The 20406-nt window shown below is 35.1% G+C and overlaps 1 protein-coding gene across 1 annotated transcript in view; it reads right to left on the bottom strand.

Moving 5' to 3' along the window:
* The window catches only part of LOC149085634 (nephrin-like), a 193746-nt gene extending 173691 nt beyond the window's left edge, over positions 1-20055 (bottom strand). Inside the window, exon 1 of the mRNA XM_089232440.1 lies at positions 19615-20055. Coding sequence (XP_089088566.1) covers positions 19615-19726 — 112 coding nt within the window. The 5' untranslated portion in view covers positions 19727-20055. The remainder of the gene's footprint in view (positions 1-19614) is intronic.
* Positions 20056-20406: the final 351 nt, after the last annotated feature.

Here is a 20406-nt window from a genome sequence, read left to right as displayed (position 1 = left end):
AAAGTATGACCATATGACTCGTATTTTATGGGATATTCCGATATAAATTTGTCCTTCAAACTTTTTATGAGATGTCCACCTTTTTTAACTTGTTTACAAGAAGGATCAGTTGAACTTTTGAACTACAGAATTGAGATTATTTTCATGACTTCTGAACTATAATATGACAATTATGACATTAACTGTAACTGCTATAATTAATTGTATTGATATAAATATATTCATCTCACCAATTTGTCAAACATGTGTGGGTTTTTTTTTTTTTTTTTTTTGTGAATTACATTTTAACTTGCAGTACGCATAACTTTTCGTGATTGACAATTTTTCAACAATTTTTTCAGCAATCACTTGCCTTTTCCAACAGAGGCAAGTGATTTTCAGCGAAAGACAAGTGACAATTTTACTTGCTTCCGGCAATTTTTTGGCTTAACTGGTCTTTGAAAACTTTTTTTGACAGTAAATGACAGCCTCACTGGCCTTCGATGATTTTTTTCAGATGTAAATGGCAACTTTACTGCTACTTTCTACGGTGATATCCCGTAATTTTATGAAAAAAATATTGCTAACCTGGGCGTATTTAACGTGTTAAGTTAATATTTTTCTACCGGAACAACTTCCGTAAGCAGGATGGGAACCCCTTGTAAGACTGCATATGCCCTGTGGGCCGGGCACTGTGCACCCCTGTAGTAGAATCTCGAAAGTTTGGGGATCTGGATGATCCGAAGTGATAGGATTTTTCAAAATTCTTTCTCATACCCCTCTTTTTTTGAAAAATTTCAGTTTTGATTGAGGGGTCTCGATCCCTAAGCTGGGGTTTTCAGTGGACCACCAGGTCAAAATTGTTTTTCATCGGTGGCAACGGTGATGAGAGAACGTAGGCCAACCTTGCTTGCGAAGTTCTGTTGACTATATTATATGATATTGCAGATTTTAACTCTTCAATACAATTTTTCTACTTTTTTGAGCATATTTTCTTCGAATAAAAATTAATATATATATATATGGCACAAGTATCTAATGCAGAATCCATTCAGGTGATAAGTGACTCATTGAAATGTAATGGATGCAATAAGGTGTATCATTTCTTATGTGGTGGGGTTTCTGAAAGGCCTTGAACAATTTTTTTGAGCCAAAGATAAGGTAACTTCTGATCAGCAACTGAATCAGCCGAAAACTAGAAATGATATCGCTGCTGCCAATAAGCCTAAACATACAATTACCGATCAATATCTTTATATTTCAGTTTAATGTGATCTGAAAGTTTTCATCTCAAACAAACTGAATGAGTTTATGTAATCACTGACATTTTACTATGATATAATACTTAACTCCCAAAAATCAGCGGATTGTTTGAAAGCTGGCCAAGACTTAAACGTCTTATGGGTACAAACATCAATCCCAGGTTCATACGAATGGGCCAATTCAAATGTCAAAAAATTTAAAATTAATCATAATTTTCAATACTGTTGGATAAAAAAGAGGAAAATCTTTTTGAAAAAAAAAATGAATCGTCTAGAATACATAGAAGAAAAACAATTTCTCATCTTGATAATGTTCTCACAAATTAATGATGATGAATATGTGAGTGAACTGGATATAATGTTCATCCACACAAAACTCTATATCCTAATGACGGGTATCCGACTATGTTGAAAACGTCATTTTGGAAGAAAATATGGATTTTCATTTTTTTATTTTTTATAAAAGCCCTATTTGTTGTGATTCCAAACTGGCCTTGCTTTGTTTATATGATGCTTAGAATCAAAGTTACGTTCACTTTAGTGGTGCCTTTTTACATACAAGTAATACGCGAATAAAAACTTTAAACGTGTTTTACGAAGAATGCTATTTTTGACATTTTACTTGACTTTGTGACATGATTTGTAAAGATTGATGCATTGCATCCTTACGAAATTTTAATGTGGTATTTTGCTATATATTGTTGAGGTTATGAATCAAAATCTAAGGTCTATCACATATGTTTTTTGAATTACAGTGTTTTATAGACAGAATGTAGGATGAAATTTTAAAAACTTCACACGTACTTCAACATATTTTGGTGTAACTTATGAACATATCATGCAATCTTTCAAATTTTGGTCATAACCTGCAACATTACTAGTTAAATGCACAGTGAGAATCACAAAGCATTTCATTAATAAAAATTGTTGCAATCAATCGTGTTTCGAATATCACATGAATTTTGCCTAAAATTTGACATAAAAACGACTTTTTCATAGAAAATATAACAGATAGACGAAAATTTGCCACTGTTTTCACCATTTTGAGACACTTTCTATCAAAAAATGTATTTAAAGTTCACTCCAGAACCATTTTAAAGAAAAGTGACAAGAAAGATAATCGGATACCTTAAACAAAAGTCCTTCCAGTTCACATGTCTATATTATTATATTTCATATTAGAAGTTCACACAATACAACTTTGATTACCTACTCTCTCACTCCTCCATGAAAGTATATCTGACATAGATGTATTAAATTTTTATCGGAAATTTGGATTTACGAAGATGAAATACATTTCTGTGGTATTGATAATTTTGCCAAAGTTCATTGTTGCAGAGATCACTCCAGGTCAGGAGGAATAATGCATTTTATTTTAAAAAAAGGGTAAAATTTTATAAAACTATAATCTGTCCTTTGCAATCTGTTGAATATGTTTTTTTACGTTGTGATAATTTAAATTTCTCTATTCTCTTACTGTATACCGATAACACTCTTTCATTATAGATTGTTTTAGCGATGAATTTGTCAGTTCGATCAAACAAATCAAAGATAAAAATTTATTAATAGGTGACAAACATAGATATCTCGAGAGATGAACAGTATGTAAAAAAACCGATTACTTAGACAATGTCTCTAAAAATGGATTGATTTGATCTCATTTCATAATGAACAAACCAGAGTTTCTACCAATACATCCACATTTATTGTCATTCATTCATCCATTTTTCCACAAAATTGTGTGCATATATTATATTCTGCAGTATTTAAATGTGAGGTCACGGATCATTTCACCGTTGTTTGCTGATTAAAGAGTTTAATGTTACTAACCAGCTTACTGTTAACGAATTAGCCAATCATCACACTCAACAGTAGTAGCGTATGATGATTATATAGTTACTATATAATCTTAGTGTAATCTGTAGTATTCTCTTAATTTATAATTATGGCTATCATTCAGAATACCTGGAGCTTCAATATTACAAATCAATAAATCCCATCAACTGCATAAAGCAAAACTTTCCGCCGTAAGTACAAGGAAGTTTGGATTAACGATCAGATCTACAAATTGATTCTACGTAAAGAAAAATTCTAGAAAAAGATCCTTAAATATCCTTTCGATGAAATTTACGTTGTGCCTATACCACAATAGCCCGAAATCTAATACATAAGCCTAATACATAAAGCCTAAGCTCTAAAAGTGCAAACAACACTAATTCAGAACTCAATTTTTAAGATGTAACGCATCTATAGAAGCAATGGTGTTTCATAAATAAAATAACCGGTAGAGTTGCTGAAACAATACTCCCTCTAGATAACAGATGATAACAACAACTGAACAAACAACTTTCGTCGTCATTTCGAATTCTCGATTTACAGCAATTCTAATATTTTTAACTATAGGAAATATAGGAAATATCTTAAACCTACACGGCAGTCGTTTTCCTTCTAGCCTAGAGAATTTTCTGAAACATGTAGCATCATTTAGCTCAGTAAGCAATAAGTCTAGGTCTGATTATGATGCCTACGTCAGTGCTATATGCAACAATAATATGAAATAGGGAGTTCATAACGAACTACATAAATAGACCTATTCAATTACTATTATTATTTTATTATTGTTATTCTCAAATTCTCTGAAATACGCTACAGTTATCCCCATCTTTGAAATTAGCGATAAACATAATTCCAATAATTATCACCGAATTCTAATTTTTCCTATTTTTTCCAAATTTCTTGAACATGCAATGAAAAAAAAAGTATTGCTATTCTAATTCTTTGAATAGCACTAAACTCTTTAGTCCTGATCATTAAGGATTTTTAGAAAAATGCTATACGGGGAATGCTCTTTTAAAATTTACAAAATTTGCTCACAACAGTGTAGACTCCGGCAAACATACTATTTCAGTATTTCTTGATATTTCAAATGCTTTTGATAATGTAAATCACAAGATTTTGATAAATAAAGTGCCTAACGTAGGTATTATAGAAGTTAAACTTCAATGGTGCAAATCATATTTAACTGACTGAATGCAATTATCTGTCACTTGGCTTTGTCACTGCTAATCATATTTTTATTCCATTTTGTGTAACATGTTCTGACTTGTTCCTTCAGTTGTTTCCGATCATACTGGTATTTCACTTTCAAAAATTTTTTGGGGTTTTTTTTTATTTAATTTCTTCAGCATTATATTTTCCCCGTTTTTTTCTTTAGTATTTCCATACGATATTTATTTTCCATTGTTTAGTAATCTGCTTTATAACGCTGTTTAAGCACCAACTATATCTAACTTTATTGTGTACGAGAAAGACTTGCTCTCTGACTCATACACATCATAATCATTATTTTGCGTATTTTGTATTCTAATCACGTTTTCTGTATTTATTTTTTACTTGCTTGTGTCTGCAATTTGATGTGAATAAATATTATGTCAACTTAAAAAAAAAAAATTAGAGGCACTTCCGTAGTGAATTATTGGGTCTCAGAAATCTAAGAGATCTATAAGAAATCTAAGAGATCAGAAATCTATATCTATCCCTTATAAAGAGGCCATGGGTCTCGCCAGCCTAATCTTAATAAATTAAGCTATGTTTAATTTAGAACAAAGTAGGCCATACCAAGTACGAATACGTGGGTGTAAGCCCCCTCCCACTTTCAAGTCGATTTCTATCGTTTATTTCAGCTAATCTGGGTTTTCAGTAATCCGAGATTTAATTCCATTCAAGTCGGATGGTTTTTGCTTATCAACTACACTTGGACGAGCGTTTGAATTCGCACGCAGATTTAGAAACTCCGTATCCTTTAAGCAGACGGTTAGTTTAAAAAAAAAAAAAAAAAAAAAAAAAAAATTAAAAAAAAAAATAAATAAATAAAATAACTTCAATTTGTGACTTCAATTTGTCGTGTTGACCGATCAGAATTTTTTCACTATTTTAATATTTTGGCTTGTATATCTAAAAGAAAGTTTAATTTTTATACACAGAACATTCGCATATTTGGTGCATTTGTTCCATTTTTCACAATGACAAAATAAAACCCATATACCTCGTGTCGTTCTATTCATTCACATTAGATTTAGTTAACAAACAGATAGCAGTGCAGTACCTATTAACAAACATTTATTTCTATTAGCAGAGTCAAAAGGAGCCTGACCTGATTGGAATTATTTAGTTATTGTTGCGTGTGGATCAAAATTACATACATTTTTTCAGTTGCGCTGTGCGATCGTGTGGGCGTCACCCATCGTGGGGCAGCAGGTTGGTTTTCTGCGGTTTCCCAACTTCTAGGCGCAAATGTGAGCAAGTCTTCCAGATCTCAGTGGTCTCCCCCCTTTATATTGCCATATGGCGATGTGGGCTGGGGTATCTTTCGGTTTGACGGTCTCACCCCTTGTCAATGTTACTTCCCTCTCGATGATAAATGGTAATAAGCAATGCATTCCCTCTTCTGTGTTTTCTCAATTTATGCGAGATGTTTTAAGCATTTAATCTATAGTGTTATCTAATGTTTTCTTCCAAAAAATATGAAGAAATGTGAAAATACAAATATATACATACATAGGTTCTATTTCACTCTCATAAAATTCAATTTTTTTTTTCATTTTTCTTAAAATAATTTTTTTTTGTGTACATATATATATATATACAACCTCTGACAATAAAGTTCGGTGAATAGTCCTGTAACATTAACGTAGATGAAATGTTAACGAAAGTTACCTTACTGTCCTTCGAAATAGTCACCTCCCATTACTATGCACCGCTGAGATCTCCTATACATGTCCTGGAAACATTGCAAGAAGTCTTTTTTGGGATGGAGTTCAAAAGCCTCGTCACGTTTCGTTGGATGTCAGGAATATCGTCAAATCGCTTTTCTTTCGAAGCGAGTTTGAGTCGTGGGAATAGGAAGAAGTCTGGAGGATTGAGATCTGGCAAGTATGGTGGATGTTCAATTTGCACCACCCCCTTTTTTGCCAGGAACTGTTTGACGATATTGGCTGTGTGAGGGCGAGCATTGTCGTGAACAAGAAACCATGAACCTTGTTGTGCGTACTGAGGTCGTACCCTGCGTAGACGTTTCATGAAACGGGTCAAAATTTCAATGCACCTTGCAGCATTCATCGTCGTTCCCTCAGGTAGAAATTCTTTGTGGATAATGCTTTGACTATCAAAAAAGGTGATTAGTATCGTTTTGATGCGTGATGTTTCTGCTCTGACCTTCATGGACAGTGCTTGATCTTCATAAACACGTACCAGCATCGCGTGAGTTTCTTTCGGTGTCTTGCCAAGCTTAAAACAATACTTTTGTTCGTTCATTTTCCTGTTCTCAGTTAAGAACCAACGCACTAAACAAACACTTTGTAAAACAAGTTTTTCACGGAACACAAACGACGCTCAACTGAACAACGGTGGCGGCAGATGGTCAACACCTGCCGCTACGCATGTGCAGCGTTTTGCTTCGCCAGTGTTGCCAGATCGGCCGTTCTGACTTCATTTCACCGAACTTTATTGTCAGAGGTTGTGTATGTGTGTGTGTGTATTTTCACATTTCTTCAGTGTTTTGGAAGAAAACAGTACAAACCATATTATTCGTTTTATATATTTTATTCATTCATTGGTTTTTTTCAGTTTTTTGCTATAATCTTTTGTATATATATGAAATTCGTATGCATATGAACACGATAAATATGTTGTGTGTGTGTGGGGAAAATCGAAAAGCTATCAATACTTAGAATAAGTCACCATATAAATACTTTTTATGGGCATTGATTGTATAATATTCTATATCATGTGTATATAGTTTTTATAACTGCATTTTTAAATGGGTTGCTGTACTTTTGAAACATACAGCATCCATATTTGTTATGGGCATCTTATTCTCAGCCACCTGTTTGAAAATTTTTCCTGCTGTGGCGTTGTATTTGTATTAAAGGAGCAGTAGTAGTCCCTATATCTCTCCGTCCGACTGACTTATGTAAATAATATCGAATGTATTACAAAGGTTTCGGCATTCATTATTACAATTAATTTCAAATACAAATACAACACCACAACAGGCAAAATTCCCAGCGAGGTGGCTGAGAAAAAGATGCCCATATCTTCGTTATAGAATTATAACGAATTATTATAGTTATATTATTTCGTTATAGAAAATTTCTATTACATGTTTTGGTAATAATCAAGATTTCCTATCTAAGTCCAAAAAGTCGGAAATGACTATAATTAACGTTAACAACAGAAAATTATAGTCATTAATATCATTTTAAAAAAAATAGAATACATCTCAAGAGAAAAAAAGGTAAACTGCAAATGAAAATGAATACCGACTAGTACGCGTTCTCGAAACTACTGTTTCGGGATCATCTCATATACATTACTTCTCCTCGGATCACTTTAGAATATAATAATTATAAGCTTTGGCCTTCATCACCTTAACTGGTATCCGAAGGAAGCACATTAGCTCAAGGACCAAACAATGTCACAGATGATTAACGCTCGCAGGAGAGAAATTCTTAATTAATTCTCCGTTTTGTCCCGACAGCTCTTGCGCTGTCGACTAATAAGAATTTCTACGCAGTCAATATTTCTTAGTACTAATTAGCACTAGGATGTCCGTATACTAGGCGTTATATTAGCGAGCTCGCGGGTTTTAACGCGCACCCGTTGAAATAGTTACTCGTAAGTAGTACGAATTCCATTTCGGCGGACTTTGAGACGTTCTTTGACGCATCTGCAGGATATGAATTCTTAGAGAAGAACCGCTATAGCTAGCTAAACCCTTAAAATTTCTTCCGTAAACGGGTAAGCTTAGACTGATTGATGATGCACTTATTTGAAAGCAAATTGATCGATGGAGTCATTTTGGAAACTTTGACCCCTTTGGAATCTATGAATGGAAATTTGTTGATAAATAATTTATATGATGCTCTGCCAGCTACCCGCGCTTTATATTTCGATGTCGGCGCTTTGGCCAACTGACTCCGCTATGATTTACGTGCGATAAAGCAACAGATATGTACGCTTTGTCAAATATATATATTACTGCCAAAGCCCGAAATTGGGCAATTTTCGACAGGACCGGCCAATTCGCGAATTGGCTAATTTCGTTAAATAATTGACCCGGCCAGTTCAAGAAGTTGCCGGTAATCCCTGGTCAAAGTCCGATAACAAAAGACATGATTCAGAAGCATCTTAATTTCGCGTATTTCTTCGTGATAATTTTATCCACGTTAGTTACGGTAACCCATAAACCCGCAGTCGCAATCCGGCAATAATTTGTTTTTCTCCAAAAGCGTTGTTCTTTTTTCGTGTTCTTGCTGGTGCTGTCATCTGTGTTCCATATTTTGAAGGAAAAATAGTAAATTCTTGAATTTTTAATGTTTTGTAAATATCATGCTGAAGGTCTGTCAGTTCTTTGCGGCGAGATTTTTTCAAACCGAAGGCATACTCGCATTGGCACCTCGAAATTAAAAAACCGGAGAAAACCAAACCAACTTCAGCCGACCACCACTGACCTGCCAACGGGGTTTGAACTTGTATCCTCAAGATGACAGTTCAGCTCGATGCACACAATCATACAATTGTTAATTTCGTCATCTATTTTTCGGACTATGACTGAAGTGTTATGATTGAATCTTTGCACCAATTGTAGGTCTGCTACCCTCGAAGGGGAGACTTTTTAACTGGATAGACTTGTATTCACGCCTAGAAGTTGAGAACTACAGGCAAACCAACTTCAGCCGACCACGACTGTGCCACCGTGGGGTTATAAACCCGAGCCCTGGCGTCCGTGCGTGCGTGCGTGCGTGCGTGACAGAGAGAGTGTGTGTGTGGGTCATTAACGGCCACCCCTCTTTCATGGACGAATTTTTTTTGTCCCGCCAGTGTCCGAGAAAGGGAGTTTTTACTGTGCTAAAAATGGCTCCACAAAAGAGGTAGAAAACCGTTGACGAGAGGGTACATGTCGTGTGAGAGATGTTTTTCACTCGTTATAGTTACAAACTTTTTTTTATCGTATGTTTAGTGGCAGCAATCCTAGGCCCTGGCGAGGCATCAAGCCCTAAACCTCGAAAAAGACTTTCAGCCTAACTATCATTTTTTAAGCGTAACGACTATATAAGTTCCGTATCATGAAATCCGTGGGACTGGAAATCGTGTGTGAACACTAGAACTCACACAGGGAATCTCGAACTACCTAGAACAAGGGAAGGCAGTAATTTTGACCGCAGTAATAAAAATTAAACACAAATTATTTTTCTTTAACACACCTTCTTGAAACAGCTTCTATTCAGTTTCTTCGACTTATTCTTGCGTAAAACTCTTCTTAGTGTACCATTTTTTTTTCTTCGAACTCTGGACAATGTGCCTGATCTGAAACTAAACTCGTGTTTTGTTACTATAACACGAGTTTTTATCGTGATTCTTTGAGAATTCGCGGCTTCATTTTCACTTGGCAGTTCACTGACAAGGTTCAATGCGTGATACGGCAAAGAGATTTTTACGTAGAGATTGAATTTGCGGAATGAAAAAAATCGTAAATAACTGTAAAATCCCGAACATTGTATATTAGGGTACCTGTATATATAATATATGTAAGGAGCTTTTTTATGCCTATCACGTTTTGCATAGACAATTTTGCAGCAAATCCCTCTTTGGCGGACACTCGCGAAACAAAAAAATGTGTCCGTAAAATAGATGGTGGCCACATCGGGAGGGAGAGGTGGGTTCCTGTTAAAACTGTGAAATAAAGTATTAAAAATAACTGAAATGGTTATTTATTTGCAAATGATCGAAATTCTGACAGTACAAAATACCTACGCAAGTTTTTCACAGATATACAATTGAACTTACAAAAGAAATATTGTACAAAGTTTCCACACTAAATTTACATGTTTTGGAAAAACTGATTAATCGACGTTTACTGGGTTTTGCTGAGATTTCCAACTCCATTTCACACATTGACCGCATGACGGCCCCTGTAGGCCACCTCTGGTACATATCATGGGCTGGATATCCCCTATAACTTTTGCCATTTTTTTACACCATTTTTCGCACACATTATCATTAACACCAGAAGATTCACTGCTTAATTTCTGAAATATAATTTGGTGACTCCCACGAACACGATCCAACTAACTAATTGAAGCTTTAAAGTGGATGTGAGTCTGAGTTCTTCTTCTTCTACTACTACTACTACTACTATTTAACCGTACATGCACCTCGTGCATATCCGTCTACGGAATTTCTAACATATTGGTAAATGCTGGAATGTAACTGTACGTGTGGGGAATCTAACGTGAAGTTTGTTACTGTGTAATGCTTATTATGTGTAGTGCTGCAATCTGCCATTAATTTTTCTAACTATGAGTGAAGTGTAATGATTGAATAATTGTATTTTTGTACAGGCCTGTTGTTCTCTGTGGCTAAACATTTTAACGGGAAGATCGGCTCGTAATTGCTTGTGCCTAGAAGTTGGAAACCACAGAAATCTGACTTTTTCTGCAGCTTCAAGAGCATTTTCCTGAAGAATCGGGTCGGAAACACAGGTAAATTCTTGCTTCTTGCTGAAACAAACAAATTGCATACAGAGTTACTTCTACAGCAAGTCCTTCTGTCTTCAAAAATGTACTTTTTTCTATCTTGATTTCCATTTTCTAGGCCATCTTCTTGCCGATGTGCCTTTTGCTGATATTCCTGTTCAAACTGTAACTTATCGGTGTCCTCCCGAACACTGAATTCATTTGCAAGAGTTCACTGTATTCGATGACATCAATTTCTTCTCGCCGGAATCTCTTCTCTTAGTAATAGAGAGCAACGATTAGTAGAGCTGGCCAAATTAAACGGCACGAAATCATGTAAAATATAACAGCCATAAAAATTACATCAGATTTGCCAAACATCGGAAACCTTCAAGATAAAACTTCATTGAAATGGAGCCAAAAAAGTCGATCAAATATTAGAACTTGTGCTGTCATCTAGTGAAAACAAGCTGAATCAAAATTGCAAATACAGGGGTTTTAGTCCAATGGAACGAATGATGAAAAATGGTATCCGTGACCGTTCCCGAGGATGACCATTAATCAGGGGTTTGAAATACATTATTTCAGTAGACTTTTGGAAAAATTATGAATATTAGCTACCTTTACCACCTACTGGTGCTGTGGTGCGTAATGTGGGGCAAAATAATAATTCAATGAATTTTTTCTTGATTTGTATCGTGCTCCTGTTCCTGAATCAGCAGTATTTGGTGAGAATTGGTGAGAGTTAATGATGCTTGGAGAATGAAACCAGAGAAGAATGTTGTGTGTCACGAAAAGTAATAAAATAGAATCAAAAGATTGATAAAAAAGTATTAAAAACCCGGTCCTAACGATCGTTTCGAAACAGTATGGGTTCCGTCGTCAGAGGATTAAAATTTTTCACACTTAAATGGTCTTGGATGGAAATTACCAAAAAAAAAAAAAAACGCTGGGTATCACCACTGACGTAAACAAACGATTAAAAGGCAGAAAACGAGCACCTCGAGAAGTATCTTTGGATGTCCCAGATTGAAATCAGGTCACGCTATCCGTAGGTGACTTGACGCTAGAATTAGTAAATCGAGGATATAGTGTCGCATCGAAATGCCCGAGACACGGGAACATTATAAAACAATTCATTCAATATTGTTTGCTTTGTATTCTGTAGTGTGCTGAACGATTGCAAGATCACGTGTCATGACAAGAAACATCCATTCCGAGAATCATCAAAGCTCGATGAGCAACAGACACTCGAGATAAAATAACTCATCTTGGATAAGAAGTATATTCAAGTCCTTCACGCTTCTCAACCATTATGTCCGCAGACAGAAATAACCGCCCGTGTCTCGAGGGTCGCTCTCTCGCCCATTACGATTCCCGAAATATATCGAAGAGATCTCTCTCTCTCTCTCTCTCATAAACTCCAAAAATAATATAAAGCGTCTTTTGTGACTTCCCTTTGACCGAGCAATGACGTGTTCCAAATCGACGTTTCCTCGCTTCTTTTAGCCATTTTCGCGGTATTTATTCCAGTTCGCATTCAAAAACGTCTATTTCTCTATTATATATCGAGTAACCACAAAAATGTATCATAATTCGTAAAGTTTCGTTGATTCTCGAAAACGTTGCCACTAACCACTTGTAATTCCGAATAGATTACGTTTTAACGACTGGTCTTTCATGATTTAGTGTATTCATAACGAATATTCATACATGGTATATCATTTTAAAGTTTCCGACTTCTGCCTTCCCCTTTCGTTTTTCCCTACAAAACTGTACTAGATACACAATGTACGAACTTTAATAACAGTGTTTGATACAAAGTGACGACGAAAACAATCATAAGTTTTGAGCTACTTATGTCATTTTCCATGAAAGAGGCAACTTTTATGTCAAATTTTAGGCAAAATCCATGTAATATCAGAAATTCGATTGCAGAAAAGTCTGTGAATGAAATATTTTGTTATTTTCGCACAATATATTAATTTAGTAGACTCAGGTTATCAATCAAAATTCAAAGAATTGAATAATATGCGCATAAGTTACACCTAAATATTTTGACGTACGGGTGAATTTTTTGAAATTTCATTGTCTAAGTTTAACCGCGTGCCTGATTTGCCTAAGTCAAACATAGGCATCCACTTCTTCCCCCGTGTCTAGCATGGCTTCGCAATCTCTGCCCTTGGAGGGCGCTAACGAGAAGTAAAGGTTTAACTAAATCTGCACAACGATATGGCTTTATGCAACAGCAATATGATGATATTTCGACACACACACAAATAATCTTGTATTCTAACTACATAGATACAGAATATAGTTAAGTTGCATAAACTCTCTAAAAACTAAATTATTTAAATTCCATGCGAAAAAATTCTAATAAGACCAAGCACCATAGTAACCAACGGTGTTGCATTGTAACTACAAGTATGTGTCTCATCTAGACCTGATGAAAAGATTGCAAAATCTCTATAGGTCGCACAGTGTGCGTGTTCATTTTTCTATTTTTCGTTTATATTGCACCGTGTTTTGATACTCACTGTGTTTTTTGTATTTATGTCTGATATTTGAAATTGGAAAAAAAAAAAAGTTTTTCAAAGAAAAAGTTCAATTTCAAAATATGGACTTTATGTACTAAGGGGCCATTCAAATATTACGTCAGCATCGATGGGGGGGGGGAGGGTTTTCCGATTTGCTGACTTTTGATGACATAGGAGGAGGAGGAGGAGGGGGGGGGGGTTTGGATAATGATTACGTCATCAACCACCCTTTATGGAAATATGAAATATTCTTAACGGCATCTTATTCGGTGCCCCAAAAACGATAAAAAACCTTTCGATAGTTTGTGGGCACTTGAAGTAACATTCTCCCCTATTGTAAGTGCCCCACAGAGCCACTTTCGTGATCACTAAATGCTTCACGGATCAAAGTGATCTGGAAATGTGTCCGGGCAGCTTAAGTGCTTCCGAACTGTGCCACGCATCACTCAAGTGATCCGTAATTATGTCATGGATCACTTAAGTAATCTGAGAATGTTCCGCGGGCAATTCGAGTGATGTAGAACCGCACTGGGGGCCGCTTAAACCTGTGCTACATGTCACACAAGGGATCTCTAAATGTGTCACGGATTGCTAAAGTTTTCTTTGAACTGTGTCCCAGAACATTTAAGTGATCTGAAAATGTGCCACGGCCTGCTTAAATGCTCTGTAATCGTACCACGAGACACTTAAGCGATCTGTAAATGTGCCGCTTAGTTCATATTTACAAAATCGGGTTTGAGGAGGGCATAGATTTTTGATCATACGGGGGGGGGGGGCTGTGTACCTTTCTGATCCCACGAATATTCGTTAGGATTCAAAGGGGCAGAGCTCATGACGAAATTTTGCTGACAAGGGAGGAGGGGGTCAGAGTTTTGCTGACTTTTGCTAACAAGATGGGGAAGGGGGTCAAAAATGGCTAACAATTTGCTTACGTAATACTTAAACGGCCCCTAAGTGCATCAAAGTTTTAAGATTTTCAGTTCAAATAATTAAGTATAATTTTCTGTGATTGTCTTGATATTCCAAGTCATAGGTATATGAATAGAATGACAAAAATAAAAAAAATAAAATAAAAACCCTCAGATTTTCTGTGCAGAAAAAAATTAAAAACCATCAGGCAAGTGGTTAAACCACTGTTGTTACACAAATACACGTATTAGACCGTAGATTTTCGTTCATAATCTTAACAATATATGGCAGAATATCATATTAAAATTTTGTAATGATACAATCAAATACATTTCTAGAACTCGTGTTTCAAACTCAAGTAAAATATTTAAAAAAATTTAACATTCTCCGTAAAACACGTTCAAAAATTTTACTCTTCGATTACTTTCAATGTAAAAGCCCAACACTAAAGATGGCGAAACTTCGGCTCTATGCGTCATATAAACAAAACAAGGCCTGTTTTAAAATTGCAATAAGTGCGGCTCTTTCATAAAAAGTGAAGTAAATTAAAATCTATACTTTCTTCCAAAATGACGTTTCAAACGTAATCGGATACCTTCACTGACAATGGACTTTAAGCCGGATCTCAATATAGTACGTGCAATAGAACCTCTCGATAACGGACAGTGGAACCTCGTTTAAATGACTTTCACATTTGTACGACATTTGGCTTTGTGTGGTTACAATTGGTATATTTAACATCTTAATGTTAATTTTTGACATCTTAGTGTTAAAATGTATAGGTTGCTGTATGTGTTCTTTCTTCACACCGTATCTACAAATAAAGCCAATATTACCATTCGAATTCCCCATCCCGAACCGTAGTTTTGTTCAGTTAATTAAGTAATCAGTTTATTATATTTATCCTATTTACCAACACGAGCATGATATTAAACATAATCTTAGTTGAATATGATAAATTCTCGGTTTTATGACCAAAAAAAAAAAATAAATTAGAGTTTGCCTGATTTTATTGTCCGCTATCGCGAGTGTCCCCTAACGTAGAGTGAAATACATAAAATTCCAATTCCCCACGGGACCGGGGATCAGAAAATTGTCCGTTAGGGGAGGTTCCACTGTATAGCCAAAGATAACTTTCTGCGATATCTTACCATGCATTTATATAGGCGGTTCCACGCTACTCGTGCTTGTCAGGGGACTCGTTTGCTACTTGAGCTGCCCATCAGGCTTCAGCGATAAGACAAAGTCCAATGAGAAGAGCATATGTTCACGTCGAATTTTTCATGTGAAAATCCAGAACCTTCAATATTATTTCTGTGTTGAAATCTTTATTGATTCGAAGTTTTCTCCCTTTAAGTCGAAGTTTTGAGGTATGAGATGAATTTGAAAAAAAGAAGAAGTATATATAGCATTTACCCTCCTAGTTAGGAATTAATGGTGCGGTATAACATAATATTAGAAGAATTTCTTTTCCCCCTTCCCCTCTTTCTCCAGTGATCTAGATAAACACTGATCAAAAACAATCAACTTGGTCAACTGTGCTTGAATATGCTCGAAACTTACATGAATGCACAGTTAGGTACTACAGTCAACGCCGCTCATTAGAATCACTAACAATGTTATCATTTATGTATTTTTATCACTTTTGCAAAAAACGGAACGGACCAGTATCATCAGAAAAATTCGTTTAGTTTTAGTTCATATAGTTTTATGTTCATTCTATTCCGAAGCTAAGGGTGTCCACACTCATATACCAGTCGCGCAACAAGTGTTCTGCGATTGAAGAATTTAAGATTGAAGAAAGAAGATTGAATTCGCGGAACACGTATTTTCTGTGACTTTGTATATGATCGTGGACATACCCTAAGTTTAAAGCAAACTTTTTCCCCCGTAAGATATCGTTATCCTGATGTAACACCATACAGGAGACTAAAGGTGTTAGCCTCCCCCCTTCCCTTGTTGGCAAAAATGTACGTACTTAATGTCGTAATTCGTCCGTGTTAGCTGTGGTCCACATGTGTCGAGCTGATTTTGCTTGGTCTTCCAATAGTAAAGGCATAATTTTTAAAGGTGTCACGAGTTGGATACGTGGTTCGTACTTGTGAGAAGCCTGACAAACGGTGACAAGGCCATAGGAAAAGATTGCTGCCGCATTGAGTCCCACTTCATTGTCCCACCGCATTGAGTCCACCGTTCGAGGGGTTAGCACGCCAACCTCTCGGTGAGTAAAAATGAGGTTGCTATTCGGAATCGGCAATAAATTGTAGATCCCGGTCTAATTAGCCCTCATGTGCAGAAAATTTCCGTGGTGCGACAAAAACGATCAAATGTGAAGGCATATGTATGGCGAAAAAAGAGCATTTGCCTTCAATTCCTGATTAGTTTCTTTCATTTGACCAGATTCAAAATTTTTTTCAAAGAGCCTTTCTCGAAGGAACCTATGAAAGATATCGTACATTAAAAGAATATCGCAATTCGTGATATACATTAGACAGTTGCATTCTAACGCCTCACAATAGCTGAGTAACAAAAATGCAGGATTTTGGCTCAAAGGAAAAATTTGTCCTGTTTTAAAATAATAAAAAAAATGGAATGTAAAGATTCAATATTTTGCTACCAATTATGTGAGAAAGAAATAGAGTTGCCCCGTTTTACCAATACCCGTCCACCATGCGTCTTGTTCAACCAAACGGGATGTATGGCCACCGTACTTGCACACAAATGGAATTTTTCTCGAATATAGTTATCATTCGGTTATTGTTATCAGTGGTCCCGATTCCCGATGTGATCACATCGGACGGTGTGGACTGTGTGTAATGATATTTATTCCCGAGAATAACAGCTACTTTTCCGAGGGAGTAGGAAAGATGCACAGGTGGTGGAAAATAGTCTGCGAGGTGGTGATAACACAGTAGCAGAGTCAGTTAGATGGTCGTGTAATTTGTGCACGGTTTGTGACAAGAGAGGAAAAAAATTTATAAAATAAACATTAATGTAAATAATTTCAAATGCTCCGAAACGAGCCATCACTAACTTTTCGGTCAAAAATATCAATTGAAAAAATCTCTTTATATCTCTCTCTCTATTTCAAAATCTCTTTGAAATCAATTGGAAACTCCTTTACTTTACAACTGAAATAACTGAAAATTAGTCACTTATTGAGATTGGATTGATGTTAAACACATAAAAAGGGTTAATTTTTCCTCCACATAAAGTACTTATTTTTCCTGCACATGAAAGTTGTTATACATAAGTATTAAAAAAATGAATTCAAATAATCAACGTGAGGTAGCAACTTGGCAAGTAAGATGGAACAAAGGGCATAAATGCATGTGTATTAAATTTCGATTACGTTTCAAAATTCTATACAAAATTTCTGAGAAATTTCAATCGTTTCAAAAATAGCCCATGCATATCACATAAATTATCGACACCCGGCATCCATCTAAACAAAATGTCTATGAAATCTAAATATTATAATTGTAAATGATAATAAAAAAGTTGTATTAATAAAAACGCTTCACCGTGCATGTTTGCACCGAGTTTTGAGAACTATTAATTATCAATCGAATCAAAGTATAATTTCTTATTGATTGACATTTATTGTTTACTTAAATGAGTGAAATTGTTTAATGAATCTCTAATTCTTTTAAACGAACTTTATCTTTCTTATATAAAACAGTAAATCGAATGAAATGCAATTTGTTTCACTTTTTTTCCTGTTGAATTGCATGTTATGGCCGTAAATAAACAAAGAAGCGCACCAGATGAATTTCAACGAGACGTAATTGAATACTGACATGAATGCCAATGGGTTTTCTCAGAAATAAGCTTCGAGATTAATCTTAGATAAGTATTCGAAACCGAATTGCCAAAGTTTCATTTAATCCAAACTTTTACTTGAAATATTATAGATTTGTGAGGAATGCTTTTCTTCTTAATCCAAATGTCGAATCAGCTAAATATTACTCAGACGGAATCTTCTTTTGTATATTTCAATATAATTTTTATAAAAAGAAGTGATATAACTAAAAGCTTTCAGATCTCTGAATCGGTAGAATGCCAATGTATGATCATTTGTACCGTAATAAAATCATACATGTCTCCACGGAGTTCTAACAACAGGTCAAATCAACAATAATTGATCAGTGATTGACGTTTTTTTACTTACATAAATAAATTATTTAATAAAAATCTCTTTCTTGTAAATAACAAAACTTTTTTATATAAAACAAACAGTAAATCGAATGGAAAACAAAACAAAATTCATTTTTTTTCTAGTCAATTGCATTTTATAGCCTTAAATAAACAAAGAAGCGCGCCTGAGAATTTCAACGAGATGCAATAGAAAAATGTCATGAATACCAATGAGTTTTTTTTTTTGGAAATAAACGCAAAGACTAGTCTTAGATTCGTATTCTGAACCACATTCCAAAAGTTTCATTTGATGCATTTTCTTACCCATAATTGTAAAAGTTTGTTGAAACCATTTTTTCTTAATTAAAATATTCGTAATAAACGAAATATAGTCAGACGAAATGACCCTTTGTATATTTCAATATATCGTTTTATAAAAAAAAACCATAAATATGAATGCAAACTTTTGAAGCTCTAAATCGACAAATGTATGAAACATGATCATTGTGAGATGAAATCAAGGAGTTTTAAACTTGATATGGAATCAACCCATTATTGATCAGTGATTGGCGTTTATTTCCTTTCATAAATAAATTATTTAATGATATTATATATATGTATTTCTTTTGAATAAACAAATTTATTTTTTTATGAAAAATTGAATGAAATACTATTTTTTTTCCCCGAGGAATTGCATGTTATGGTCGTAAATAAACGAAGAAGCGTACCAGATGAATTTCAGCGAGACGTAATTGAACATTGACATGAATTACCAATGAGTTTTTGCAGAAACAAATTCAAAGATTAATCTCAGATGCGTATTTCTGAAATCTATTTTCCTAAATCTTATTTCCCGAATCTTATTTGATGCATTTTTTAACCCAAGATTGAAAAAGTTTGTCAAAAATACATTTTCTTAAATAAATACTCATAATATAAAAGTAATCTACTCAGACGGGAATGTTCCATAATATATTTCAATATCGTTTTTCTAGAAAGAAGAAACACGACTACAAACTTTTAAAGCTCTAAATCGACCACATGATGTATGAAACATGATCATTCGTACCGCGAGAGTAACGTAAGGAGTCCATAAGTGTTTCAGTGCGATATAAAGAAAAATGTACGCCAAATTTTTTTTTATGTTCCTGCAAAAGTAATGAAAAATCTAAAAAAACTTGGAAAAATATTTTGGAACCTATTTCTTATCCAATGTCAATTCACATCTATGTTTAGAAAAACTTACAGCTTAAAAAAAAGAAATCACAAACTCACCAAATGTATAGTTCCAAATTTGCAGCACAGTAAACAACCACAAAACAGTTTCCAAATTCACTTTAGAGCAAGTTTTTGAAGTTATTCTAAACGAACACAGAATCCACCACATGTTCAAAGTTTCACCATACGTTAAACAAGAAAATGTTTACAGTCTTTAAAAAAAAAAATGAAAATTTCAACGTAAACTTTTTAAAGTGCCGTTACACTTTTATAACGGCGTACGCTTTTCCCCCTTCTTTCAACTCAATGTAAAAGTTCTCTCAGAGGAAGTAATCGAAGGGGGAAAAAATATAAAGAGTAGTCGTCGGTTCGTTAGAGATTCCCGAGGACAGTTTAGACGGGACTTGCTTCTTCGACGGAGTACAACGTCCAACTAGATGCCCGTCGATCGTCAGACGGAGTGAAGCTTCAAACTACACCACATGCAGCAGCAGCAGTAAGGCGCGATCAATAGCAGAGAGAGTCAAAGAAACACGCATCATGGAATCTCTCTTAGTTCAAAAAAAATAAAAATAAGAGAGTTATTTGTCTTACTTTTTTCTGTTGTTTTTGACAGATACCATGGAATATTACCCTTAGAAGAAGGGGCCTTGTCACTGGAACCCATATGACACCCACGCGAATCAGATCTCTCACTTTTCTTTCACGTTCCTAGTCCTGTCTTCAGCCATCCCTTCCCCCCCCCCCCACACGCTTTTTTTTAACACCCTGCACTCGTTCTCTATCGTCAACCTCATTCTGATACAGCGATACCTCGGCTAACGAACGTCGCAACTTACGAAATTTTTG

The sequence above is a fragment of the Pholcus phalangioides genome, unplaced genomic scaffold (assembly GCF_987345545.1).
Source record: "Pholcus phalangioides strain wild (caught in Gottingen) unplaced genomic scaffold, Ppha-v1.0 ptg000006l_1, whole genome shotgun sequence".
Taxonomy (NCBI): Eukaryota; Metazoa; Arthropoda; class Arachnida; order Araneae; family Pholcidae; genus Pholcus; species Pholcus phalangioides.
The sequence above is the reverse complement of the archived record's forward strand: the minus strand, read 5'-3'. Positions and strand labels throughout refer to the sequence as shown.